This window comes from Gymnoscopelus braueri, assembly GCF_963280865.1.
Source record: "Gymnoscopelus braueri genome assembly, chromosome: 17".
Taxonomy (NCBI): domain Eukaryota; kingdom Metazoa; phylum Chordata; class Actinopteri; order Myctophiformes; family Myctophidae; genus Gymnoscopelus; species Gymnoscopelus braueri.
In genome coordinates, this window is record NC_137617.1 from 25,941,721 (window position 1) to 25,969,631 (window position 27,911).

A 27,911-nucleotide genomic window follows, 5' to 3' on the forward strand; every position below is an offset into this window, starting at 1 on the left:
AGAAAAAAAAAGAATCATGGTACTGTACTGGCCATCTGCTACTAGCTGTTGATGTCAGATTAACAGATAGTGACATCACCACACCAGGCAAAACCAGATGACCAGTTTAATATCCTGATTTTCACCACTGGGTGTCAGGCTTCACACAGATTTGGGTTTGGGGTTTGGTTACATTTGAACAATTACCAGAACAAGTACAAATATCACACCTGGCATGAGTCCTTGCCTCCAGCCACCAAACCAGCACAGATCATGTTGTTTGTTATTCTACCCACTCCATTAAGACAATTACATTGTCTATTCCCCAGAACTGGAACCTCTACTTCTTGTAATGTTTTGGGGGACGGCAAAGGTACTGAGGGACAGAGAAATAAAGACATTGGTCAAACCTATAAACAAACTGTTTTTCCAATTAATCAAGCGATATGTTTCCAAATCAATCTTTCCCAATAATACAAGCAAAACTCACCTCCCTCGTTGATTCTACCCCAGCCAGTGACCCAGCTATCAGTACCACTGTTGAACACACTGTCATTGGCTGCTAGACAGGCAGGTCTTATGTAGTCAGTGAAAATGACTGGTGAGGAGAGTTTTAGCAGAGCAATATCATTGTCGATGCTGTCACTGTCATAGTTTGGATGTAAAACGATTTGGGCAACATCTCTGGACACTTCATTTGGGTTGTCGCCCTCCAGATTCTGTCGACCCAAGGAAATCTTCCAGCTGAATGTATTTGCACTACATAAATGAGAAGCAGAAAACAAAAGAAAAAAACATCATGAGATCAAAGTACCGGTACTGTATGTTCCTATTTTTAAAGAACAGCCACCTGGATGGGTGGCGAACACAGAACAAGATCTGGGAGAAGTGAATCAGTCCTTCCCATGTTAGAAATGACATGCTAAAAATATCCACATCCAAAGAAAAAAAAGAGGCTGCATATTGAAAAGTAAACAGCAAAACATGAAAAAAAAACTTATTTTCCTCCTGAGTTGTTATGTCATATACTTTATCATGTTAGTAACTAACCTGTTGAAGCAGTGAGCAGCAGACAGCACCCATTCCTTGTTAATGAGGGATCCACCACAGATATGGCCGCCGAACCTTTGCAGACTGGCCTGCCATGGCCAACTTCCTGCTGGAGCATCCTCACCTCCAACTATCCTGTTGTTGAGTGGAGTGATTCCACACACTAGACCAGAATCAATATTGATGGAAATCAGACTCTGCTAAAGTACTTTAAAGACTGAAATACAGAAAATGAGTTTATTGTACATCTGACCAGACTTTTATTACTCCATATATACCTTCTTCACTTGGTAAAACTGCGGCTGTTGGTTCTGTGGGAGTGGTTGTTATGGCTGGCACTGAGGTAACAGTTGTTGGTTCTGTTGGAGTGGTTGTTGTGGCTGGCATCGAGGTAACAGTTGTTGGTTCTGTTGGAGTGGTTGTTATGGCTGGCACTGAGGTAACAGCTGTTGGTTCTGTTGGAGTGGTTGTTGTGGCTGGCATCGAGGTAACAGTTGTTGGTTCTGTTGGAGTGGTTGTTGTGGCTGGCATCGAGGTAACAGTTGTTGGTTCTGTTGGAGTGGTTGTTGTGGCTGGCATCGAGGTAACAGTTGTTGGTTCTGTTGGAGTGGTTGTTATGGCTGGCACTGAGGTAACAGCTGTTGGTTCTGTTGGAGTGGTTGTTATGGCTGGCACTGAGGTAACAGCTGTTGGTTCTGTTGGAGTGGTTGTAATGGCTGGCACTGAGGTAACAGCTGTTGGTTCTGTTGGAGTGGTTGTTATGGCTGGCACTGAGGTAACAGTTGTTGGTTCTGTGGGAGTTGTTGTTATGGCTGGCACTGAGGTAACAGGAGCTGGTAGGCCAGGGCAGGTGTAGCTGTTGTCAGCATCCATCGCTCTGGAGGTAAACTGGACGAAGCCTGGCTTGTCAGTTTGGATAAAGGAGTTGATCCAAGACTGGTAACGGGACACTCTGGAGTAAACCCCAGGCAGATTGGGACGAGCACAGCCAAAACCAAAGCTAACAACTCCAGATTGGACCCAGACAGAGCCCTTTTTGTTTACCATTGGACCTCCTGAGTCACCCTGAGAAGCAAAGGTATTTATATCAAACTTTCAGCCAATTCCCATGACATTCATTAAAGTACAAACAAGTAAGTAAAAAAAGTATCATGGTACTGTATTGGCCATCTGCTACTGGCTGATGTCAGATTGACAGATAGTGACATCACCACACCAGGCAAAACCAGATGACCAGTTTAATATCCTGCTTTTCACCACTGGGTTTCAGGCTTCACACAGATTTGAGTTGGGGTTTGGTTACATTTTAACAATTACCAAAACAAGTAAAACATTTCACACCTGGCATGAGTCCTTGCCTCCAGCCAACACACCAGCACAGATCATGTTGTTTGTTATTGTACCCACTCCATTAAGACAGTTACACTGTCTATTCCCCAGAACTGAAACCTCTACTTCTTGTAATGTTTTGGGTGGCGGCAAAGGTACTGAGGGACAGAGAAAGAAAGGCATTTGTAAAACCTATGAACAAACAGTTTTTCCAATTAATCAAGCGATATGTATCCCAATAAATGTTCCAACATTTTCATAAAATAAAAAAATATCAACATTTTCCTTCAGAAATAGAGAAAATAGAAGATCTACAAGCATCACATTGCAACGCGCTGTGACTTTTGAGCTTGTACAATAGATACTGGATAGGCTATAGTCACTATTCGCCATGTGATGTGGTATACTGTATAGTGCTAAATGGTTAAAAAAAATAAAGCCTAATCAAGGAATATAAACCACAATGCTTCTCACCTCCTTCCCCGATGTCGCCCCAGCCAGTAACCCAGCTATCAGTACCATTATTGAACACACTGTCACGGGCTGCCAGACACACAGGTCTGATGTAGTCGGTGAAAGTGACTGGTTTAGAGAGCTTCAGAAGAGCAATGTCATTGTCACTGTTGTCTTTAGTGTAGTTTGGATGTAGAATAATTTGGGCAACATCTCTGGATACTTCATTTGGGTTATCGCCCACCAGATTCTGTCGACCCAAGAAAATCTTCCAGCTGAATGTACTTGCACTACATAAATGAAAAGAAGAAAAAGAGAGAAAAAAGACAAGGAAATCAGTCCTCCCCATGTTAGAAATGACATATTATAAATATCCATGTCCAAAGAAATTTAAAAAAGGTTGCCTATTGAAAAGGAAACAGAATGTAAAGACAAACACACCTAGGTGCAAAGCTGCAAACCCTGTTCACTCCAACACCTCTTTTTCTAAGTCTCTTCGTTACTGACATATGACAGAGTATGTTATTTTGACATTGATAATGACCTTACTTTTGTTATTTTTACATACATTTTTATGAAGATCCATCCATGACCTTTAATCTATTCAATCCAAAATGTAATTTATTATTTGGGGCAACTTACTGATCAAGTTTCAAGAAAGTCTCTCCATCTGTTCTCAAGTTATTTTGTAAAATGTATTACATAATTTGACTGCCGTTTGTCATCACTAATAGCAAAGGATTACATCAATTGATTTAATTTTCCACACAGAATCAAGCAAATCAAACCTCATCTTTCCGCGAATATATGCAGATAGGGTCATCAAACCCAGGGTGCGCCCGAATTTGGACCAGGCAGTGATTCGAGCACAGAAGTGCAATGTCACCCGTTCAAATCCGACAGTGTTACATGTCCTTCCCCCTCTTTACCATTAATTTCCTGTCTCTCTACTATCTTTCTGTCATTCAAAATAAAGCAACCAATAAACTGCTCTAAACAAATGAAATCACAGCGTAGTACCGGATCATCTGAAGAACTGAATCATTAAGGGAGATGATCATTTATTTTTTCTATTCCTTTGGGGTTTTTTTTCAGTTTCTTTTCCTTTCCTTACTTTCCTTTTTTGTCACTCCTGAGCTGTTATGTTATGTACTTTATCATGATAGAAACAAACCTGTAGAAGCAGTGAGCAGCGGACATCACCCATTCCTTGTTAATGAGGGATCCACCACAGATATGTCCTCCGAACCTTTGCAGACTAGCCTGCCACGGCCAACTTCCTTCTGGAGCAGCCTGACCCCCGACGATTTTGTTTACAATAGTTGTGACTCCACAGGCTAGATGAGAGATAAAGACTTGATTATCATCTAATCATATCATACATTGAAATTTCAAGTAATTACTGATCTACAGTAGCCTACACAGCAAAATCTACAGTGTTAAGCTATAACTCTGAGCATGTAACCTTGGAAGTGTGGACCCTTCAGATCCATTAAACTCAGAGTTAAATGAACACTCAAAATTTTACTTGTGTAGTACTGAGTGGCTCTAAAATCCACTTATCAAAACACAAACCTTCCGTGCTTGGAATAACTATAGGTGGTGGCTTGGTTGTGGTTATGGTTATGGTAGTGGTTATGGTAGGCACAGTGGTAGAAATGGTTGGCTGGCCTGAACAACTGTAGTTGCTGTCAGCATCTATCCCACTGGAGGTAAACTGAACGAAGCCTGGCTTGTCATTTTCGATGAGGGAGTTGATCCATGACTCATAACGGGACACTCGGGAGTAAACCCCAGTCAGATTGTGACGAGCACAGTCCAATCCAAAACTAACAACTCCAGACTGGACCCAGACAGAGCCCTGTTTGTTGACCATTGGACCTCCCGAATCACCCTGAAGACACATAATAATGGAACATACACAAGTCAAAATGAGCAAAACTAAATATTCTAGGCCAGAAGACCAGTATTATTGGATAACTTTGTACCTGACAAGCATCTTTGCCTCCTGCCAGAACACCAGCACAGATCATGTTGTTTGTGATTGTGCCAACTCCAATGAGACAGTCACACTGTCCGTTACCCAGAACTGGGACCTCCACTTCCTGTAGTGGCTGAGGAGGCGGAAGGGACACTGAGGAATATAGAGAATGAGATTTAATATGCGTATTTAATCATTAAAAATGTGTGTGTGTGTGTGTGTGTATATTCTTACATACATCTGTAATAACAACAACAATCCTACTATAAATGTGCATAATCTGTGTGTCCGTGTGTCTGTAGTTAATGTATCTCGAGAACCATCCGGCCGAATTCAAACTTGGCACGTGTGCGCCAAATTCCAATGAGTGCCATGCCCGCCGTCGAGTCGGTCGGATAGGCACTCGTCCTGAACCACCGATCCGACCGATACGCCCATCGGTGGTTCTGGACAACCGGATCTCAGTATACAGTACATCTATATATTATATAGGTGTACTGTATACATACATGTACATAGCTTATTGTTCCCGAATAGGCCAGTGTGCACCGGTCTAGTAACAATGAATAAATAATACAATAAAATTAAAAGAAATACATCATATTTACCACTCCAGCCTGCCATCCTATTTTGGTCATGTCATTATAAACAAAAGTTCTCAAAATATTTCACAATTGTAAAAAAAAGGGAAAAAATTGAAAAAGTGCTCCTCGGAACACAGGTCTCCGCCAGGTCAGGTACGTTATTGTGGCCTCCTGGTGGCGCTATAATAGGCCAATGTGAAAAGGGTGCCATTTCTTCTTAGGCCTTTCACGGCAATCGGATGCTGCATTGATGATTTGAGGCATTTTGTTCCAAAAATGTGTTTTGCTAAATTAGACCTGCTGGTGGCGCTATAACAGGCCAATGTGAAAAGGGTGGCATTTGTTCCTCGGCCTAGTGGGAATGTGCATGTGAAATTTCACGGAAATTACAAGCTGCGAGGCATTTTGTTCAAAACGGACCAATCCTGCAAACTTTGGAAGCCAACCTTAGGCAATGAGGATGGAATATGGGAAATCGGACAGATCCATCTTGATCACATGACTATAGAGATACTGTGTACCAATTTGCATGACATTTGGATAAAATCTGTAGGAGTAATATCCCAAAATGGGTTTTGCACAAATCGGCCTCCTGGTGGCGCTATAACAGGCCCATGTGAAAAACTTGGGGTAGATGTTCTGAATTGGCATCCAGGGAGTGTGTGTGCACAGTTTCGCAGCGACCGGGCCAACGGTGCCGGAGATTAGCTGCTCACAGACGGACAGGACATACGAACACACGGACACACGGACGGACGGACCGACAGGGGGTAAAACATACTCTCTCGCCATGCCTTTCGGCCTGGCTGAGACAATAAAACATATTCTCTCGCCATGCCTTTCGGCCTGGCGGAGACAAAAAGAAAAAAGTATATTTTTGAAAATGTTGAATAGTGGCTAAATTGATGCTACAGAAAAATGAGTCATTACATAGTAAATGGGGGAGTAAAGAACAATACAAGCAAAACTCACCTCTCTCCTGGATTCTACCCCAGCCAGTGACCCAGCTATCAGTGCCATTGTTGAACACACTGCCACTGGCTGCCAGACAGACAGGTCTGATGTAGTCAGTGAAACTGACTGGTGAGGAGAGTTTTAGCAGAGCAATATCGTTGTCAAAGGTTTGTCTGTCATAGTTTGGATGGAGAACAATCTTCGAAACCTTTCTGAAAACTTCGTTTGGATTGTTTCCTTCCTGGAACTGTCGACCAAAGAAAACCCTCCAACCAGTAGTGCTTGTGCTAGAGAAAGATTAATATATTTAGAAATGGTCTGCTCTCTTTTCTATAACATGATATTGACAAATATCATGTTATGAGATCTATACAAACAGTGTGCAGTCACTCACCTGGAGAAACAATGGGCAGCAGAGATCACCCACTCCCTGTTGATGAGGGAGCCACCACAAACATGGCCTCCAAAAAGATGAAGACTGGCCTGCCATGGCCAACTTCCAGCTTCAGCATCCTCCCCTCCAACTATCCTGTTGTCGAGTTGAGCCGTGCCACATACTAAAACATGTGAATTTAAAATGTTTAAATGTTACCTGTATTGACCAGATACATCCTTACAATTACACCATGGCCATGGGGAACACATGATTCTGATTGCGGGATAATGCATTAGCGGTCTCATCACTATTCTAAGTAAATATGCATAATAATAACTCATTTACTATATTAATGGTTATTTATGCTAACAACAGCAATGGCCCCACAATATGAATAAAAATACTATTTATATTTGAATTGCTGGTAAGTGGCCATTGGATAAGTCGGGGCAAAAACATCTGCATCATGCATAGTATTTCAATGACACAACGTATAGACAAGGCAAACCCTATCCTTTATTAAAACTGGCTTAAGGGAGGACTGGCAGGCGGACAGACCACGTGGTTACGATCATGTCACCATGACTCAGCCATAACCATATGGAGTTTCCAATGCAACTACGCCCAAATGTGGATTGTGTTGTCTAACCTCAATGTGGCATCATGGCATCAAGGGCAAGGGACAAGGAGTGACAGATCAGAGATCACAGTATATGGGCATAAAAGGGACAAGGACTGACAGATATAGAGATCTCCATATATGGGCAATTGGGCATATCAGTCGGATCGGCGGTGCGACCTAAGTGTGAGGGCCGAGTAGCGGCCCGAACTCTAGCTTGATAAAAGGGTGTACCAAACTTTTCTAATTTGATTCTAATGTGATTTTACCTGAAATATCCATTTGTACCATATATATATATTTTTTTATAGTGCATACAGTATTTAATGAGATGTCTCGCATAATTGAATAAATTAGCAGACATAACGGTCGAGGTCATCACATTTTTATTTTTGTGGTTTTGTGGTAAGTGAATGAATATTTCATCGCACTCAGGTGTAGGACATTTGCACGGGCATGTTTATTATGGTTAATTAGCATACATTATGCATACGGTATATAATGACTTAAAGCAAACACATGGTCTTTTTCTGTTCAATATTGTTCAATAGGCTACTTAAAAAAATAATATATATATATATATATATATATATATATATATATTCCTGTACAACTGATCACTACAGAGGCAGTAAATATGACAATAAAATGTTACGTATACATACATGTCCATGTACAAATAATATTATGGCCATAACAATGATTTCTTTATATCGTTTATTATAACTTACAGACAATATTTTTGTTAACCAATGGTCACTATTCTTGTAGAATCAATTTCTGCTCGGGACAGTTTTTGTATTGTGCAAATTTAATTAGATTATTTGAATATTTGAACAAATTCAATTAGAAAAGAAAATGATCATATAATAAATGTATGTCAATGTCAATAATTTGCCTTTTGGCAGTAATTTCTTTAGGGCACCAGAAATTGAAATCGTTATCAGGAATAATTTTTTTATATAAAATGAGGATTTTAGATCGCATATTGCAGATACAAATAGGGTAAATATTTAGGTTTATTGCTCAAGAACATCATAGCAATGTAAATCTTTTTTCCCCATTAAAGCGGTACACATGTAACTTTTTTTTTATTAACACAATTTAATTTAGTCCAGTCTGTATAGTAGAGTATGTTAATACAATATAACTTATACAATAGGGGTGATTGTATCTGATCTCCCTGCTCTTCTATTGAGACATTTACAGTAGATTGTACCAAAGGTCATGTCTCACCTAGACACAGGATCTGACATGAATTTTTAACTGATGGTCAAGATTCAATTTATCCCCTGAGCAAGTAGGTAGAAGAGGAAAGTTACATAGTGCAGCTTTAAATTTGCCAAAATATTGTAAGGTCAAAGGGTGTGCATTTAGACAGGAGAGTGACTTCCCAGCATGCCTTGGGGCATACACATTTGCCTGTTTATTATTATTATTATTATTGTTTTGTGTGACTATTTTGTACTATGACTGTACGACGCACAGCTCCAACGAACGTCATCATTAAGTACGCAGATGATACAACGATGATGGCCCTGATCAAAAACAACGACGAGACAGCCTACAGAGACGGGGTTGGAACATTGACACCGTGGTGTCCTTTATGCGGGTTGTGCGGGACTTTGTAGTGTCAGCTCTTTACATGAGCTGACACATAAGGACAGGCATTCCTTGGAGATGAGGCATGGCACACCGCCTTTCATCAGGTAAAGAAGGAGCTAACTGGAACCTTGGTCCTGGCATATTCTGACCTGAATATGCCGTTCACTATGGCAATAGATGCCAGTGATTGGGACCTGAGTGGAGAAAGAGTGGTCACATACTGCTGTGAAGTATAAGACCTAAGCTGGGGTGGTCTACAGTGGCATCTTTGGATAGCCTTTATACTGTATGTTACCATAACTTATAATACTTCTACAATACATTATGATATTTGACAGCTTGTAAGAGCCTAAATGTCTCCAGTAGGCCTACAGTAATAGCTATTGTTTTGATACAGCCTACAGTATCTTGTTATGGTTCAGTTTGTCCTTCAGGCAGCTACAGTATAATTTAAATGAATCATTCCATACCGTGTACAGACTCCAACCAAAACAGAGAGAGGAGGGAAGGCCAAGCCTTACCTTAATTTGCAGCGCTGCGGACTCCTTCTCTGTTTGTTGGAGGATCTGCCACCGGGTTAGGATTCCTGTTCGTGACGCCAAGAACTGTCGTGGAATTCTGGATCAATCAGCGATCGATGAGGCACAATAGGAGTCGAGACAATATTCTAGGTGGTGGTTATGCTTTATGTACATGATATCATGGTCAGAAGTACATTAACACTCATGTCAGTGGTACGGTAGTTCTGCCTCGAGCACAGGGCAGATATCATAATTATACTGTAGTGCCTGAAGGACAAACTGAACCATAACAAGATGGGCTGTACCAAAACAATAGCTATTAGGCCTAGTGGAGACATTTAGGCTTTGACAAGCTGTCAAATATCATAATGTATTGAAGAAGTATTATAAGTGATGGTAACATAAAGGTTAGATATAAGCAGCCATATAATTTCTTCCTCAACAGCAAGGTGCAGTACATGCGGTAGGCCATCAGCCTCACTGTAATCAACAGATTGCTGCATCGCTGTTCCAGCAGGTCAAATCTATTTAGGGTCTTCTTTCTGACAAATATAGCTCACAGGAATATTTGAAGAGGTCCAACCTACAACCATACGTCTTTAAACAATGTTGTGACGTGTTAGCATTGTTATCCCACACCAGAGGGCAATCTAGCAGCAGCAATTTATTCTACACACAGACACTTATAAACAGGTTAAACATAGTAGTAACACAAATGTCTTTGACATGTTTGTTCTAGTGAATCTATTTTGATCATTCTTAGTTTTATGGAAAGTGCAGCATTATGTTCTGTCCCATTTCCTCGCCAAGCATTCTCATTCCTGTCCAATGCACACCCTGGGACCTTACAATATTTTGGCTAATTTAGTAAAAACATTTGCTTTGCTATGATGAGAATATCTCATGCCTTAACAATTAGCTTAAAGTACATTTACATAATGTATCTGCAATATCTTATTTAAAATCCTCATTATTTATTATAGCATTATTGTATAGATAATCTACAAGAAGAATCACCTCAAGATCAACTGAGAAAAGTTTGGTAGTGACCATTAGTTAACAGCAATAACATCATGATAAATAATATACAGAAATCATGTTTATGGCTCTATTAGCTTATTGCATGGACAAATAACATTGTATTGTGATGTTTATTGCCTCTGTATTGATCAGTTGTACAGGAATACAAATATTTGCAAAAAAAAGTACTTGGAATAATATTGAACAGAAAAGTTTGCTTTGAGTCATTACATAATTATGCATAATGTAGGCTAATTAACCATAATAAACATGCCCAATGGTTACAATGCAAATGTCCTTACACTTCAGTGAGATAAGATATTCATCCACTTACCAGAAAACCACTCAGCCCCCTCATGTGTACCAAAAATAAAGTCTTCACAAGGGAGCTATAGTGTCTGAACTTTTCTTTTTTGTTTTCTTCATATCACAAAACCACCAAAATACAAGTTGGATGTATTTGTTATTAGCCTTCTGCTAATTTATTCAAATGTGCAAATTGTGTCATTAAATATGCATGATAAAAAAAATTATATGGCAAAAGTTTGGTGTACACTTTTATCAAATTGTTATAGGGTTTGCCCTGTCAATCATTGTTGATTATTCTTTGAATAATGTATAATAAATTTAAATTAAAACCGCAATCACAGGTTGTCTAGTCAAGTGTCATTGTACATTTAAAAAATGCTATATACTGCTTCGACTGCAACACCAAACTACAGCAAACCTAAAAAGTATATTTTTAAATAATATTTTTTATTCTATCTGCTCTGATTATTTTTCATTTTTTATCTTGTGACTGTGCCCTACAACTGTCCTGGGATTGAGGGTGGGGGAGGGTGGGATAGGGGAATGTGGTATATATACATTTTGTCTGTCCTTTTTGTGATATCATATATGAAGAAGATATTATGTACAGTATACTCGCCCCTGGGCTTTGTCTAAAAAACCTAATAAAAAGATTTTGAAAGGAAAGAAAAATGCTATATAGATGTTAGAAAATACTTTCTAGACTGGGGGTCTATAGTCTAGCATTGCTGTGTGTTAATCATGTTTATTAAATTAGATTGTTAAATAAAATGTCCTTTGGGATGTCATCTGGAATGGAATTTACATTACAAACACTTAAACAAAAATCCTTATAATGATATAAACACATTGTATTAGTCATGCCTTTTATTTCATCCTTTCTCAATTACTGTAACATCTTATATTCTGCACTTTAACTGGAACTAAGGACACTTGGGGATGTTTGGTCAAATGGCTAAATTACTTGAATTCAACTACAATTCAACAATTCTCATGATTATATTATGAACACAACACATTGATAATATAATTGTGGGAATGAAAATTAAACAATGTAATTACTGACCCTCTGCACTCGAGGCTGGTATTTCAGGTGCTTGGGTTGGCGTGACACATGTGCATGCATGTGGTTCTGTAGGACATACAGGTGGTTCTGAGGTTTTGGTTGTAATGGCTGGCCCTGGGGTAACAAGAGCTCGTAGGCCAGGGCAGGTGATGCTGTTGTCAGCATCTATCCCACTGGAGGTAAACTGGACGAAGCCTGGCTTGTCAGTTTGGATAAAGGAGTTGATCCAAGACTGGTAACGGGACACTCTAGAGTAAACCCCAGGCAGATTTGGGCGAGCACAGCCAAAACCAAAACTAACAATTCCAGACTGAACCCAGACGGAGCCCTGCTTGTTCACCATTGGACCTCCTGAGTCGCCCTGAGAAGCAAAAGCAATTATAAAGAACATGTTACATTTTTGGCCAATTCTCATAATATTCAAATCCATTTAGACCTGAGGCCGGTTCTAAAAACGCCCTCTAAAGCCTGACCTAAGTTTTCTGAAAAATATATCCTCCTATAATTTGCCAATGCTCTGTAGTGGTAGGTAGGTAAGTAGGTAGGTAGGTATGTAGGGTGGTGAGGCCATAATTGTTCTGCCCGGTTCTCCTCAGTGGCTGGAGCAATTGATCTGAATTGCAGAAGAGCCATTGACCATTACCATGTGCACCTAACAGCGAAGCCCGTTTTTTGATTTCCCCAACTGTCAGCTGTTTATTCGCGTTTTTGTGTAAAAGAATGTCGCCCCGGTTACGGGGCTGCCCAGCTGTGGGATGGCCCTGCGAGCTATAGGACAAACTGCCTCCCGGGTTGCCAGATCATGTGCGCATATCCCCCCACGGATGCGTCGACCGGGTATGGACTAGTATATATAAATGTATATATATATATATATATATATATATATATATATATATATATATATATATATATATATATATATATATATATATACATATATATAAAAAGATGTGACATAGAGGTGTTCTTGGCTTATAAGGTATTCCAGGTCTAAAATCAAGGTACTGAACTGGCCATCTGCTACTGGCTGGTGCTGATGGCACCAGTTGATGTCAATATAAGTATATCATCACTACACAAGCAAAACCAGATGATCAGTTTAATGTCTTGCTTTTCACCATTGGGGGTCAGCGTTGACAAATATTTGGGTTTGGTTACATTTGAACAATTACCAAAACAAGTTGGAAAAAAAATCACACCTGGCATGAGTCCTTGCCTCCAGTCAAAACACCAGCACAGATCATGTTGTTTGTTATTGTGTCCACTCCATTGAGACAGTTACACTGTCTATTCCCCAGAACTGGGACCTCTACTTCTTGTAATGTTTGGGGGAACGGCAAAGGTTCTGGGGGACAGAGAAAGAAAGACGATCCAATTAATCAAGCGATTTGTATCTAAAACAATGTTTCCCAATCGTACAAGCAAAACTCACCTCCCTCCTGGATTGTACCAAAGCCAGTGACCCAGCTATCAGTACCACTGTTGAACACACTGTCACTGGCTGCCAGACAGACAGGTCTGATGTAGTCAGTGAAACTGACTGGAGAGGACAGTCTGAGTAAAGCAATATCATTGTCACTGCTGGCACTGTCATAGTCTGGATGTAAAATGATTTGTGCTACTGTGCTGGACACTTCGTTTGGATTACTGCCCTCTAGGCTCTGTCGCCCCAGTGAAATCTGCCAACCAGCAGTGCTTGTGCTGGAGAAAAAAGGGTGAGAAACATGTATAAAGCTTATGCATAATTTTATGTTATTGTAAGAGAAAGATATATTAGCAATAATATAAAAGAAACCAGTGCTTCTAAAGCTATTGGAATTGTGACACATTTGTATGTTCTCAGTACAAACCTAGAAAAGCAGTGAGCAGCAGACATCACCCACTCACTGTTGATGAGGGAACCACCACAAACATGGAAACCAAACCTCTGAAGACTGGCCTGCCACGGCCAACTTCCTACTGGAGCATCCTCACCTCCAACTATCCTGTTGTTGAATGGAGTGATTCCACACACTAGACAAGAATCAATATTGATGGAAGTCAGACTTTTGCAGAGTACTATAACGATTTACAAAAAGGAAAAAACATATTTTCTGTACTTGTGAAGAGAATTGTATTACTCCATTCCTACCTTCTGCACTTGTTAAAACGGCAGGCGGTGGTTCTGTGGTAGTGGTTGTAATGGCTGGCACTGGGGTAATAGGAGCTGGTAGGCCAGGGCAGGTGTAGCTGTTGTCAGCATCTATCCCACTGGAGGTAAACTGGACGAAGCCTGGCTTGTCAGTTTCGATGAGGGAGTCAATCCATGACTCATAACGGGACACTCTGGAGTAAACCCCAGGCAGATTGGCACGTGCACAGCCAAAACCAAAACTAACAATTCCAGACTGAACCCACATGGAGCCCTGTTTGTTGACCATTGGTCCTCCTGAGTCACCCTGAGAAGCAAAAGTATTTACAGTATATGTCAAACTTTCAATCAATTCTTGTCATTTTTGTTCAAGTGTAACCAAACCCAATCTGCTTGAAGTCTGACACTTATTGTGAAAATCAGGGCACTGACCTGGCCATCTCGTATTGGCTGGTACATCTCCTGGCACCAAGCCAGGAGATGTGCAGTAAGTACAACAAATAGTGATGTCACCTGGCACCAGCCAGTAACTGATTGCAAGTTCAATACATTGCTTTTAACCACTGAATGTGAGGCTTCACAAAGATTTGGGTTTGGGGTTTGGTTACATTTTAACAATTACCAAAACAAGTAAAATATCATACCTGACATGAGTCCTTGCCTCCAGCCAACACACCAGCACAGATCATGTTGTTTGTGATTATACCCACTCCATTGAGACAGTTACACTGTCTATTACCTAGAACTGGGACCTCTACTTCTTGTAATGTTTGGGGGAACGGCAAAGGTTCTGAGGGACATAGAAAGAAAGTCATTGGTAAAACATAGCAACACAAGGTTTTTCTCAGTTAATCAACTGATATGTTTCTAAAACAATCTTTCCCAATCATACAAGCAAAACTCACCTCCCTCCTGGATTGTACCCCAGCCAGTGACCCAGCTATCAGTACCACTGTTGAACACACTGTCACTGGCTGCCAGACAGACAGGTCTGATGTAGTCAGTAAAACTGACTGGTGAGGACAGTCTGAGTAAAGCAATATCATTTTCACTGCTGTCATTGTCATAGTCTGGATGTAAAATGATTTGTGCTACTGTCCTGGACACTTCATTTGGATTACTGCCCTCTAGGTTCTGTCGCCCCAGTGAAATCTGCCAACCAGAGGTGCTTGTGCTGGAGAAAAAAGGTTGAGAAATATGTTTAAATCTTATGTACTGTATTTAATTATGTTATTGTGAGAGAAAGAAATATTAGCAATAATATAAAAGAAGATTATAAGAAACCAGTGCATATAATTCTATTGAAATGGTGACACTTTTGATATTGTCAGTACAAACCTGGAAAAGCAGTGAGCTGCAGACATCACCCACTCCCTGTTGATGAGGGAACCACCACAAATATGTCGGCCAAACCTCTGAAGACTGGCCTGCCACGGCCAACTTCCTACTGGAGCATCCTCACCTCCAACTATCCTGTTGTTGAATGGAGTGATTCCACACACTAGACAGGAATCAATATTGATTGAATTAAGACTATTGCAGAGTACTATAAAGATTTACAAAAATAAAATAAAAAAGTGTATGTACTTCTGAAGATAATTTTATTACTCCATATACCTTCTGCACTTGGTAAAACTACAGGTGGTGGTTCTGTGGTAGTGGTTGTGGGAGTGGTTGTTATGGCTGGCACTGGGGTAACAGGAGCTGGTAGGCCAGGGCAGGTGTAGCTGTTGTCAGCATCTATACCACTGGAGGTAAACTGGACAAAGCCTGGCTTGTCATTTTCGATGAGGGAGTTGATCCATGACTGATAACGGGACACTCTGGAGTAAACCCCAGGCAGATTGGCACGTGCACAGCCAAAACCAAAACTAACAATTCCAGACTGAACCCACATGGAGCCCTGCTTGTTGACCATTGGCCCTCCTGAGTCACCCTGAGAAGCAAAAGTAATTATGTCAAACCTTCTATCAATTTTCGTGAAATTTGTTCAAGTGTAACCAAACCCAATCTGCTTGAAGTCTGACACTTATTGTGAAAATCAGGGCACTGACCTTGCAATCTCGTATTGGCTGTTGTCGGTGTCAGGAGATGTAAGTACAGTATAACAAATAGTGATGTCTCCTGGCACCAGCTAGTAGCGGATAGCAAGTTCAATACCCTGCTTTTCACCACTGGGTGTCAGGCTTCACAAAGATTGGGTTTGGGGTTTGGTTACATTTTAACATTTACCCAAACTAGTAAAATATCATACCTGACATGAGTCCTTGCCTCCAGCCAACACACCAGCACAGATCATGTTGTTTGTGATTGTACCCACTCCATTGAGACAGTTACACTGTCTATTCCCCAGAACTGGGACCTCTACTTCTTGTAATGTTTCGGGGAACGGCAAAGGTACTGAGGAACAGAGAAAGAAAGACATTGGTCAAACATAGCAACACAAGGTTTTTCCAATTAATCAAGTGATATTTTTCTAAAACAATCTTTCCCAATCATACAAGCACAACTCACCTCCCTCCTGGATTGTACCCCAGCCAGTGACCCAGCTATCAGAACCACTATTGAACACACTGTCACTGGCTGCCAGACAGACAGGTCTGATGTAGTCAGTGAAACTGACTGGTGAGGACAGTCTGAGTACAGCAATATCATTGTCACTGCTGGCACTGTCATAGTCTGGATGTATAATGATTTGTGCTACTGTCCTGGACACTTCATTTGGATTACTGCCCTCTAGGTTCTGTCGCCCCAGTGAAATCTGCCAACCAGAGGTGCTTGTACTGGAGAAAAACGGGTGAGAAACATGTATAAATCTCGTGTATAATTATGTTATTGTGAGAGAAAGAAATATTAGCAATAATATAAAAGAAACCAGTGCATGTAAAACTATTGAAATGGTGACGCCTTTTGATGTTCTCAGTACAAACCTGAAAAAGCAGTGAGCTGCAGACATCACCCACTCCCTGTTGATGAGGGAACCACCACAAATATGTTGGCCAAACCTCTGAAGACTGGCCTGCCACGGCCAACTTCCTACTGGAGCATCCTCACCTCCAACTATCCTGTTGTTGAATGGAGTGATTCCACACACTAGACGAGAATCAATATTGATGGAAGTCAAACTATTGCAGAGTACTATAATGATCGAGAAAAATATTTACTGTAAGTCCTTCTGACAAGACTTGTATTACTCCATACCTTCTGCACTTGGTAAAACTACAGCTGGTGGTTCTGTGGTAGTGGTTGTAATGGCTGGCACTGGGGTAACAGGAGCTGGTAGGCCAGGGCAGGTGTAGCTGTTGTCAGCATCTATCCCACTGGAGGTAAACTGGACGAAGCCTGGCTTGTCAGTTTCGATGAGGGAGTCAATCCATGACTCATAACGGGACACTCTGGAGTAAACCCCAGGCAGATTGGGACGAGCACAGCCAAAACCAAAACTAACAATTCCAGACTGAACCCAGATGGAGCCCTGTTGGTTGACCATTGGTCCTCCTGAGTCGCCCTGAGAAAGTATTTACATGTCAAACTTTCTATCAATTCTCGTCAACTTTGTTCAAGTATAACCAAACCCAATCTGCTTTAAGTCTGAAACTTTTATTGTGAAAATTAGGGCACTGACCTGGCCATCTCTATTGGCTGGTGTTGGTGCCAGGAGATAAGTATAACAAATAGTGATGTCACCTGGCACCAGTCAGTAGCTGATTGCAAGTTAAATACCCTGCTTTTAACCACTGAATGTCAGGCTTCACACAGATTTGGTTACATTTTAACAATTACCAAAAGTAGTAAAATATCATACCTGACATGAGTCCTTGCCTCCAGCCAACACACCAGCACAGATCATGTTGTTTGTGATTGTACCCACTCCATTGAGACAGTTACACTGTCTATTCCCCAGAACTGGGACCTCTACTTCTTGCAATGCTTTGGGGAACGGCAAAGGTTCTGAGGGGTAGAGAAACAAAGACATTGGTTGAACCTAGCAACACACTGTATTTCCCTTTAATCAAGAGATATGTTTCCAAAATCATCACCCAAATACAAGCCAAACTCACCTCCCTCCTGGATTCTACCCCAGCCAGTGACCCAGCTATCAGAACCACTGTTGAAAACACTGTCACTTGCTGCCAGACAGATGGGTCTGATGTAGTCGGTGAAACGGACTGGTGAGGAGAGTCTGAGTAAAGCAATATCATTGTCACTGCTGGCACCGTCATAGTCTGGATGTAAAATGATTTGTGCTATTCTCCTGGACACTTCATTTGGATTTCTGCCTCTTAGGTTCTGTCGCCCCAGTGAAATCCGCCAACGACGGGTGCTTGTGCTGGAGAAATAAGGGTAAGAAAATGTTATAAATTGTATGTTATATTATGTTATTGTGAGAGAAAGAAATATTTGCATTAATGTAAAAGAAACCAATGAGCAGTTGAGCAAAATTTCTGTTACAGTCCTGTAGAACTTTAACATTACAGCCCTTGTCACACCAAGTTCCCTAAGCTGCCTTAGAAAGAATAGTCTTTGGTGCACTTTCTTCTGACATTGTCTGCCCATCTTACATTAAAAGTGCAACATCTCTCTGTACGTCTGTACGTCCGTCTGTAGTTCAGGTATCTCGAGAACTGCCTGACCAACCAATTTCAAACTCAGCCTGCCCATATATGGGCATATACTGATGACATCAGGGATCTCCATATATGGGCATAAAGGGACGCAGACAGACAGGCAGGCAGGCAGGCAGGCAGGCAGACAGACAGACAGACAGAGATCTCCATGAGCATAAAAGGGACACATGCAGACAGATGGGTACAACAGGTAGGCCTACTCAGACAAGGGGTACAACGGGTAAGGCATAATATTCCTTGTCTTACAGTTCTCTTAAGTTGTTTGCTCTATCATGTGCCCCCATCGGCAAAGGTTGTGACCATATATTAGTTGATCTTTATTTGGTAAACATATTTACTCATTTACCTTGAGAAGCAGTGAGCAGCAGTCAGGACCCATTCCTTGTTGATGAGGGAACCACCACAAACATGGCTCCGAGACCTCTGAAGACTGGCCTGCCACGGCCAACTGCCTACCGGAGCATCCTCACCTCCAACTATCCTGTTGTTGAGTGGAGGAGTACCGCACACTGGAAAAGAGATAATTAAGTCATAAATCAATATTGATGGAACTCAAACTATTGCAGGGTACTATAAAGATTTGCAAAAATAAAACAATTTTTTTTCACTTCTGTAGAGAATTGTATTACTCCAGGCCATATACTGTACCTTCTGCACTTGTTAAAACTGCAGGCGGTGGTTCTGTGGTAGTGGTTGTAGTGGCTGTAGTGGTTGTAGTGGTTGTAGTTGTTGTAGTGGTTGTTATGGCTGGCACTGGGGTAACAGGAGCTGGTAGGCCAGGGCAGGTGTAGCTGTTGTCCGCATCTATCCCACTGGAGGTAAACTGGACGAAGCCTGGCTTGTCAGTTTCGATGAGGGAGTTGATCCATGACTGATAACGGGACACTCTGGAGTAAACCCCAGGCAGATTGGCACGTGCACAGCCAAAACCAAAACTAACAATTCCAGACTGAACCCACATGGAGCCCTGCTGGTTGACCATTGGTCCTCCTGAGTCGCCCTGAGAAGCAAAATATTTCCAATTCAAACTTTCTATCAATTCTCGTAATTTTTGTTCAAGTATAACCAAACCCAATCTGCTTGAAGTCTGACACTTATTGTGAAAATCAGGGCACTGACCTGGCCATCTCGTATTGGCTGGTGTTGGTGTCAGGAGATGTACAGTAAGTATAACAAATAGTGATGTCACCTGGCACCAGCCAGGAGATGATTGCAAGTTCAATACCCTGCTTTTAACCACTGAATGTGAGGCTTCACAAAGATTTGGGTTTGGGGTTTGGTTACATTTTAACAATTACCAAAACAAGTAAAATATCATACCTGACATGAGTCCTTGCCTCCAGCCAACACACCAGCACAGATCATGTTGTTTGTGATTATACCCACTCCATTGAGACAGTTACACTGTCTATTCCCCAGAACTGGGACCTCTACTTCTTGTAATGTTTGGGGGAATGGCAAAGGTTCTGAGGGACATAGAAAGAAAATCATTGGTCAAACATACAGTAGCATTGTAGCAACAAAAGGTTTTTCTCAGTTAATCAACTGATATGTTTCTAAAACAATCTTTCCCAATGATACAAGCAAAGCTCACCTCCCTCCTGGATTGTACCCCAGCCAGTGACCCAGCTATCAGTACCACCGTTGAACACACTGTCACTGGCTGCCAGACAGACAGGTCTGATGTAGTCAGTAAAACTGACTGGTGAGGACAGTCTGAGTAAAGCAATATCATTTTCACTGCTGTCACTGTCATAGTCTGGATGTAAAATGATTTGTGCTACTGTCCTGGACACTTCGTTTGGATTACTGCCCTCTAGGTTCTGTCGCCCCAGTGAAATCTGCCAACCAGAGGTGCTTGTGCTGGAGAAAAAAGGTTGAGAAATATGTATAAATCTTATGTACTGTATATAATTATGTTATTGTGAGAGAAAGAAATATTAGCAATAATATAAAAGAAGATTATAAGAAACCAGTGCATGTAATTCTATTGTAATGATGACACCTTTTGATTTTGTCAGTACAAACCTGGAAAAGCAGTGAGCTGCAGACATTACCCACTCCCTGTTGATGAGGGAACCACCACAAATATGTCGGCCAAACCTCTGAAGACTGGCCTGCCACGGCCAACTTCCTACTGGAGCATCCTCACCTCCAACTATCCTGTTGTTGAATGGAGTGATTCCACACACTAGAAAGGAATCAATATTGATTGAATTAAGACTATCGCAGAGTACTATAAAGATTTACAAAAATAAAATAAAAAAGTGTCTATACTTCTGAAGAGATTTATATTACTCCACCTTCTGCACTTGGTAAAACTACAGGTGGTGGTTCTGTGGTAGTGGTTGTGGTTGTGGTAGTGGTTGTGGTTGTGGTTGTGGGAGTGGTTGTAATGGCTGGCACAGGGGTAACAGGAGCTGGTAGGCCAGGGCAGGTGTAGCTGTTGTCAGCATCTATCCCACTGGAGGTAAACTGGACGAAGCCTGGCTTGTCATTTTCGATGAGGGAGTTGATCCATGACTCATAACGGGACACTCTGGAGTAAACCCCAGGCAGATTGGCACGTGCACAGCCAAAACCAAAACTAACAATTCCAGACTGAACCCACATGGAGCCCTGTTTGTTGACCATTGGTCCCCCTGAGTCGCCCTGAGAAGCAAAAGTATTTATGTCAAACCTTCTATACATTTTCGTGAAATTTGTTGAAGTATAACCAAACCCAAATCAGCTTGAAGTCTGCAACTTATTGTGAAAATTAGGGCACTGACCTAGCAATCTTGTATTGACTGGTGTTGGTGTCAGGAAATGTAAGTACAGTATAACAAATAGTGATGTCTCCTGGCACCAACTAGTAGCTGATTGCAAGTTCAATACACTGCTTTTAACCACGTCAGGCTTCACAAAGATTTGGGTTTGGTACATTTTAACATTTACCCAAACTAGTAAAATATCACACCTGACATGAGTCCTTGCCTCCAGCCAACACACCAGCACAGATCATGTTGTTTGTGATTGTACCCACTCCATTGAGACAGTTACACTGTCTATTCCCCAGAACTGGGACCTCTACTTCTTGTAATGTTTCGGGGAACGGCAAAGGTACTGAGGAACAGAGAAAGAAAGACGTTGGTCAAACATAGCAACACAATGTTTTCCCAATTAATCAAGTGATATTTTTCTAAAACAATCTTTCCCAATCATACAAGCACAACTCACCTCCCTCCTGGATTGTACCCCAGCCAGTGACCCAGCTATCAGAACCACTGTTGAACACACTGTCACTGGCTGCCAGACAGACAGGTCTGATGTAGTCAGTGAAACTGACTGGTGAGGACAGTCTGAGTACAGCAATATCATTGTCACTGCTGGCACTGTCATAGTCTGGATGTATAATGATTTGTGCTACTGTCCTGGACACTTCATTTGGATTACTGCCCTCTAGGTTCTGTCGCCCCAGTGAAATCTGCCAACCAGAGGTGCTTGTACTGGAGAAAAACGGGTGAGAAACATGTATAAATCTCGTGTATAATTATGTTATTGTGAGAGAAAGAAATATTAGCAATAATATAAAAGAAACCAGTGCATGTAAAACTATTGAAATGGTGACACCTTTTGATGTTCTCAGTACAAACCTGAAAAAGCAGTGAGCTGCAGACATCACCCACTCCCTGTTGATGAGGGAACCACCACAAATATGTTGGCCAAACCTCTGAAGACTGGCCTGCCACGGCCAACTTCCTACTGGAGCATCCTCACCTCCAACTATCCTGTTGTTGAATGGAGTGATTCCACACACTAGACAAGAATCAATATTGATGGAAGTCAAACTATTGCAGAGTACTATAAAGATAGAGAAAAAGATTTACTGTAAATCCTTCTGACAAGACTTGTATTACTCCATTCCTACCTTCTGCACTTGGTAAAACTACAGCTGGTGGTTCTGTGGTAGTGGTTGTAATGGCTGGCACTGGGGTAACAGGAGCTGGTAGGCCAGGGCAGGTGTAGCTGTTGTCAGCATCCATCCCACTGGAGGTAAACTGGACGAAGCCTGGCTTGTCAGTTTCGATGAGGGAGTCAATCCATGACTCATAACGGGACACTCTGGAGTAAACCCCAGGCAGATTGGGACGAGCACAGCCAAAACCAAAACTAACAATTCCAGACTGAACCCAGATGGAGCCCTGTTGGTTGACCATTGGTCCTCCTGAGTCGCCCTGAGAAAGTATGTACATGTCAAACTTTCTATCAATTCTGGTCAACTTTGTTCAAGTATAACAAAACCCAATATGCTTTAAGTCTGAAACTTTTCTTGTGAAAATTAGGGCACTGACCTGGCCATCTCTATTGGCTGGTGTTGGTGCCAGGATATATAACAAATAGTGATGTCACCTGGCACCAGTCAGTAGCTGATTGCAAGTTAAATACCCTGCTTTTAACCACTGAATGTCAGGCTTCACACAGATTTGGATTTGGTTACATTTTAACAATTACCAAAAGTAGTAAAATATCATCATACCTGACATGAGTCCTTGCCTCCAGCCAACACACCAGCACAGATCATGTTGTTTGTGATTGTACCCACTCCATTGAGACAGTTACACTGTCTATTCCCCAGAACTGGGACCTCTACTTCTTGCAATGCTTTGGGGAACGGCAAAGGTACTGAGGGGCAGAGAAACAAAGACATTGGTTGAACCTAGCAACACACTGTATGTCCCTTTAATCAAGAGATATGTTTCCAAAATCATCACCCAAATACAAGCCAAACTCACCTCCCTCCTGGATTCTACCCCAGCCAGTGACCCAGCTATCAGAACCACTGTTGAAAACACTGTCACTCGCTGCCAGACAGACAGGTCTGATGTAGTCGGTGAAACGGACTGGTGAGGAGAGTCTGAGTAAAGCAATATCATTGTCACTGCTGGCACTGTCATAGTCTGGATGTAAAATGATTTGTGCTATTCTCCTGGACACCTCATTTGGATTTCTGCCTCTTAGGTTCTGTCGCCCCAGTGAAATCCGCCAACGACGGGTGCTTGTGCTGGAGAAATAAGGGTAAGAAACATTTATAAATACTGCATGTTATATTATGTTATTGTGAGAGAAATAAATATTTGCATTAATGTAAAAGAAACCAATGAGCATGTGAGCAAAATTTCTGTTACATTCCTGTAGAACTTTAACATTACAGCCCTTGTCACACCAAGTTCTAAAAGCTGCATTACTTTCTTCTGACGTTGTCTCCCCATCTTACAATAAATGCAGTTCACGTATCTCGAGAACCGCCTGACCAACCAATTTCGGCATGCCCATATATGGGCATATACCGATGTTAGCCAGACAGAGAGATACAGAGATCTCCATGAGCATAAAAGGGACACAGACAGCCGGGTACAACGGGTAATGCATAATAGTTCTCTTAAGTTGACTGTTTTATCATGTGCCCCCATCGACAAAGGTTGTGAGTGACCATACATTAGTTGATAATTATTTGGTAAACTTAATTACTCATTTACCTTGAGAAGCAGTGAGCAGCAGTCAGAACCCATTCCTTGTTGATGAGGGAACCACCACAAACATGGCTGCGAAACCTCTGAAGACTGGCCTGCCACGGCCAACTGCCTGCTGGAGCATCCTCACCTCCAACTATCCTGTTGTTGAGTGGAGGAGTACCGCACACTGGAAAAGACATAATTAAATCCTGATAAATATGACATACAATTAATACTACATAATATTATTTCTCTCTTTCTTTCTTTCTTTCTTTCTTTCTTGTATAATCAAGTTTATTATGGAAAATGTGCAATGGAAACATTCATTAACAATACTGCTGCCGCTGCTACTACAAATTAAGTAGAAAAAAGACACATCGCCTGTAATTTAACAGGTTTGAAAATGAAAATGAACCATTTGCTACTTACCATTAAGTTGAGAATATGCATCTATGAAAGAGAAAACATAATTGATCAGCTATGGACATGAATGATTTGTGCAACAATATAAATTCTCCTCCTGAACAACTAGTGTTAATAAGAGACATTTAGATATTGCTGGTTACATTGACACTTTCTGACAAAAGCAAGGAGTGTTGATTTGTTTTAGCCTAAGAAAAAAGTACACAACTGTAATCAAATTGTTTGTTAAAATTTGCTTCAAGTTTTTGCATCCAATCTCAAATCGATGTCTCCTCAAATCAAATTAAAACCTGTACAGTTTTCTCAGATTAATATAAAATAACTGTAGGCAATAATATTACATTCCTCAGGCATATGCAAGCATAACATATATTTGAGTCTGGTTTAAAATACGCCAACATGTGGTTTTACATTACAATACACACAACCTGTGATTTGAATAGACAACTTGAAACATTGACATTTGAATGAGAGATACAACCATAGGTCATTGTGTTTTTTAATTAACCTACTCTCATCCCGGCTACCACACTTTAAGAAAAATGTGCCGGTCAGTCCAACTTACCTTCAACAAAGAAGTTCAGCACAGTCAATACACAGGCCCATGTCCACAAAGCCATTGTGCAAACTACAGAGTTCATGTTTGCAGCACTCTTTAAGTATAGTCTTATGCCCCTCCCATAAGTTAGTCCTCAATATTAACCAAAGCATTCAGCAATTTCCTTATTCCTATTGGACATAGCAACAGGAAACAAATAGAGGAGATTACCTGGAATGTTTTGTGATTATTGGCTATCTTAGAAACCACATTCCTACATATTAATAAGAGGAATGAAATGTATGCTTAGAATAGTGACTCCAATGGGTAACAAAAACATATGGTTAGGCTAAAATAAAGCTTCACATTTTGGGAAAGTATAGGAATATTGACAAATGATATTTTTTGTACATTCATTTAAAGCAGGGGGTCTTCAACGTTTTTCAGGCCAAGGACCCCTTAGCTGAGAGAGCGGCGAAGCAGGGACAGCCACTACACGTGCATAAATGTTTTTTTCAAAAAAAAATTAAAGCCTGCCAAGCAACTTAATAACATTATTTCAAAGCTAGCTCAGCATATTTAGCTGATTGTCTCATCAATCTCTGGTGAAGTATTCCACTTTTAAAGTGCCTATGGGTTTCCTCCAAGCGATGCTGCAGCTTTGATTAATTTGACAGCACTATCATAAGTGTTGTGTAAATGTAATGTTTTTGTTGGTTTGTTTACTCATTGTTTTAGCTAATAATGTTGGATTCATGTTAATGAGTATTATCAGACTTTTAAAAAAAAAAGTTCCTATCATACAAACATTTGGTGGACACCCTGTAGTAACTCTGAGGATCCCCTAGCCTAGGGAACCCGGACCCCTGTTGAAGACCCCCCTGTGCATGCATGCGTGCATGCGTGCGTGCGTGCGTGAGTGCGCGCTAAATTAACTTGATGTTAGGTATTAATTTATCTACATCCTCATCAATCCTCCACAGTAAATTCTCAGTGTAAAAAAATATGTATCCTTGTGTTATCAATTAGTTATTTAAATGTAATTAAATTTGAATGTCCATTTGAGTGTACAAATGTAACCAAATGGACCATTCGGTTACATTTGTACACTCTGGGGATTGTACTGGGTCCTTGCTCAGCCTTTAAAAGCACAAATGGCTACTGAGCTCAATTAAGCAGCAGAAACAAACATTTAAGTCTATATAACCTCATGGTAATGATTGCATTAGTGATACAAATATTTTTTATAAATATACAATTGTTATTAGCCTTGGACTAGCAAATCATGCGTGTATGGGACTCATGTACAGCCCCAAGCATGACAAAGGGCAATTATGAGACAGTTGAAAGGTTGGAACATTTTTAAGAGTCTTGACTTATGGCTTCTGTACTGTATGTAACAAAAGCTGTCTGCTGTCATTATCTGCTGAACAATTAAACCTTCAACACGCCAGTATGCCAGATGTGGTTGACTAGTGTCGGTGCCTCAGGGACAAAAGAACTCCTAGTTATATCATCAGAATGTATACAGTAGTATATTTGTGTGTTTAAGACACGTGAGAACATTTTTAGGAAACATTGAAACATTTGTTTCTTTTTCTTAATCTTATTTGAAAGGGACAAATAACATTTGAACTGCAACTATTATGCACAAGCACCCAAAGCATGGTATAGTGTTTTTTGTGACTTGCTCACAACACCAGTTAGTTAGTTAGTTTATTTATTTCGGTCATGATTTAACAAAACAGTTGAACATACAGAATAAAGGCAACAAGATAACAGCAGTTCATAAGAAGCTTTTAAGTGACAGAATATAGGTGAAAGACAAAAAAGAGAGAGAAATAAACAAAGAAAGAAAACGAAACCTCAACAACTGGAAAACAATCATAAAATGGGGAAAGAGTTAATAAGAAGTCTCTTTGTGGCAGGTGCGTTGGTGGAGTAATTTCAATTCAATTCAATTCAATTTTATTAAAGTGTCAAATCACAACAAGTTGTCTCAAGACACTTTACATGTAGAGAAGAGACCCGACATCCCACCCTGAGCAAGCAATTTTGCGACAGTGGCAACGAAAAACTCCCTCTTAACTGGAAGAAACGTCAGGCAGACCCTAGGCTCTAGGGTGGCGGCCTTCTGAGTAGTCACGTTACGTAGCCTATCCACAAATGGTAAAGGGTGCATTTATATAGCGCTTTTATCCAAAGCGCTTTTCATAGATTGTGCATTACATTCACCCATTGACACACACATTCATACACCGGCGGAGGAAACCATGCAAGGCACCAACCTGCTTATCAGGAGCAATTAGGGGTTCAGCATCTTGCTCAGGGACACTTCGACACTAACTCTGGGGGAGCCGAATCGAACCGAACTTTACGGCTTCCATCCGGCCGCTCTACCGGCCACTCTACCCCTGAGCCACTGCCGCCCTTAGGCAGTGGCTCAAGTTTCCTAGGGCAATATGTGCATCACTTCCTGTCGATTTGATCAGGTATCAGGGATCAAATCGACAGGAAGTGATGCCCATAGTGCCCTAGGAAACTTGTGGATAGGAAGGAGTGGATAGGAAGGAATCAGGGACACCTCAACGCTGTCTTCACTTGCTCAATAAAGATTGAGCAAGTGAATATAGTGTGTGGGTCTTCCTGATGCCTTAAAATGGTGAGAAAGGAGATAAGAGCAAAGGAAAACAATGAAAGACAGACATGGTTCTTTCAACGTTTGCTTTGCCAGTAGTCTTCTCTCTCAACCTGAAAAAAGGCCCCAATGGAAGGAATTCAACTAGTCTGACTACTTCTGTGTAGGCGACAGCTAGTGACGCAGGACAAAGAGCAAGGATGAAACAC

General features: G+C 41.1%; 2 protein-coding genes across 2 annotated transcripts in view; both read right to left on the reverse strand.

Moving 5' to 3' along the window:
* Positions 1-25,146, reverse strand: part of LOC308105061 (uncharacterized protein) — a gene marked incomplete at its 5' end in the record, with an annotated part of 42,499 nt that extends 17,353 nt beyond the window's left edge. Inside the window, 37 exons of the mRNA XM_080455694.1 lie at positions 210-355; positions 470-738; positions 1,030-1,226; positions 1,810-2,094; positions 2,371-2,516; positions 2,833-3,101; positions 6,725-6,887; positions 11,847-12,207; positions 13,049-13,194; positions 13,282-13,550; positions 13,700-13,862; positions 13,981-14,287; positions 14,625-14,770; positions 14,886-15,154; positions 15,319-15,481; positions 15,598-15,916; positions 16,235-16,380; positions 16,495-16,763; positions 16,911-17,073; positions 17,182-17,488; positions 17,786-17,931; positions 18,042-18,310; positions 18,955-19,117; positions 19,257-19,608; positions 19,929-20,074; positions 20,203-20,471; positions 20,637-20,799; positions 20,912-21,260; positions 21,568-21,713; positions 21,828-22,096; positions 22,244-22,406; positions 22,519-22,825; positions 23,128-23,273; positions 23,384-23,652; positions 24,128-24,290; positions 24,533-24,553; positions 25,092-25,146. Of these exons, the coding sequence (XP_080311820.1) occupies positions 210-355; positions 470-738; positions 1,030-1,226; positions 1,810-2,094; positions 2,371-2,516; positions 2,833-3,101; positions 6,725-6,887; positions 11,847-12,207; positions 13,049-13,194; positions 13,282-13,550; positions 13,700-13,862; positions 13,981-14,287; positions 14,625-14,770; positions 14,886-15,154; positions 15,319-15,481; positions 15,598-15,916; positions 16,235-16,380; positions 16,495-16,763; positions 16,911-17,073; positions 17,182-17,488; positions 17,786-17,931; positions 18,042-18,310; positions 18,955-19,117; positions 19,257-19,608; positions 19,929-20,074; positions 20,203-20,471; positions 20,637-20,799; positions 20,912-21,260; positions 21,568-21,713; positions 21,828-22,096; positions 22,244-22,406; positions 22,519-22,825; positions 23,128-23,273; positions 23,384-23,652; positions 24,128-24,290; positions 24,533-24,553; positions 25,092-25,146 (7,899 nt within the window). The remainder of the gene's footprint in view (positions 1-209; positions 356-469; positions 739-1,029; positions 1,227-1,809; positions 2,095-2,370; positions 2,517-2,832; positions 3,102-6,724; positions 6,888-11,846; positions 12,208-13,048; positions 13,195-13,281; positions 13,551-13,699; positions 13,863-13,980; positions 14,288-14,624; positions 14,771-14,885; positions 15,155-15,318; positions 15,482-15,597; positions 15,917-16,234; positions 16,381-16,494; positions 16,764-16,910; positions 17,074-17,181; positions 17,489-17,785; positions 17,932-18,041; positions 18,311-18,954; positions 19,118-19,256; positions 19,609-19,928; positions 20,075-20,202; positions 20,472-20,636; positions 20,800-20,911; positions 21,261-21,567; positions 21,714-21,827; positions 22,097-22,243; positions 22,407-22,518; positions 22,826-23,127; positions 23,274-23,383; positions 23,653-24,127; positions 24,291-24,532; positions 24,554-25,091) is intronic.
* On the reverse strand, positions 3,202-6,687 carry LOC308104350 (testisin-like; the record flags this gene model as incomplete). Its single annotated transcript, XM_080454763.1, has 5 exons — positions 3,202-3,215; positions 4,387-4,705; positions 4,800-4,945; positions 6,349-6,577; positions 6,679-6,687. 5 exons carry the CDS (start codon positions 6,685-6,687, stop codon positions 3,202-3,204), a joined length of 717 nt encoding a protein of 238 aa, XP_080310889.1.
* Positions 25,147-27,911: the final 2,765 nt, after the last annotated feature.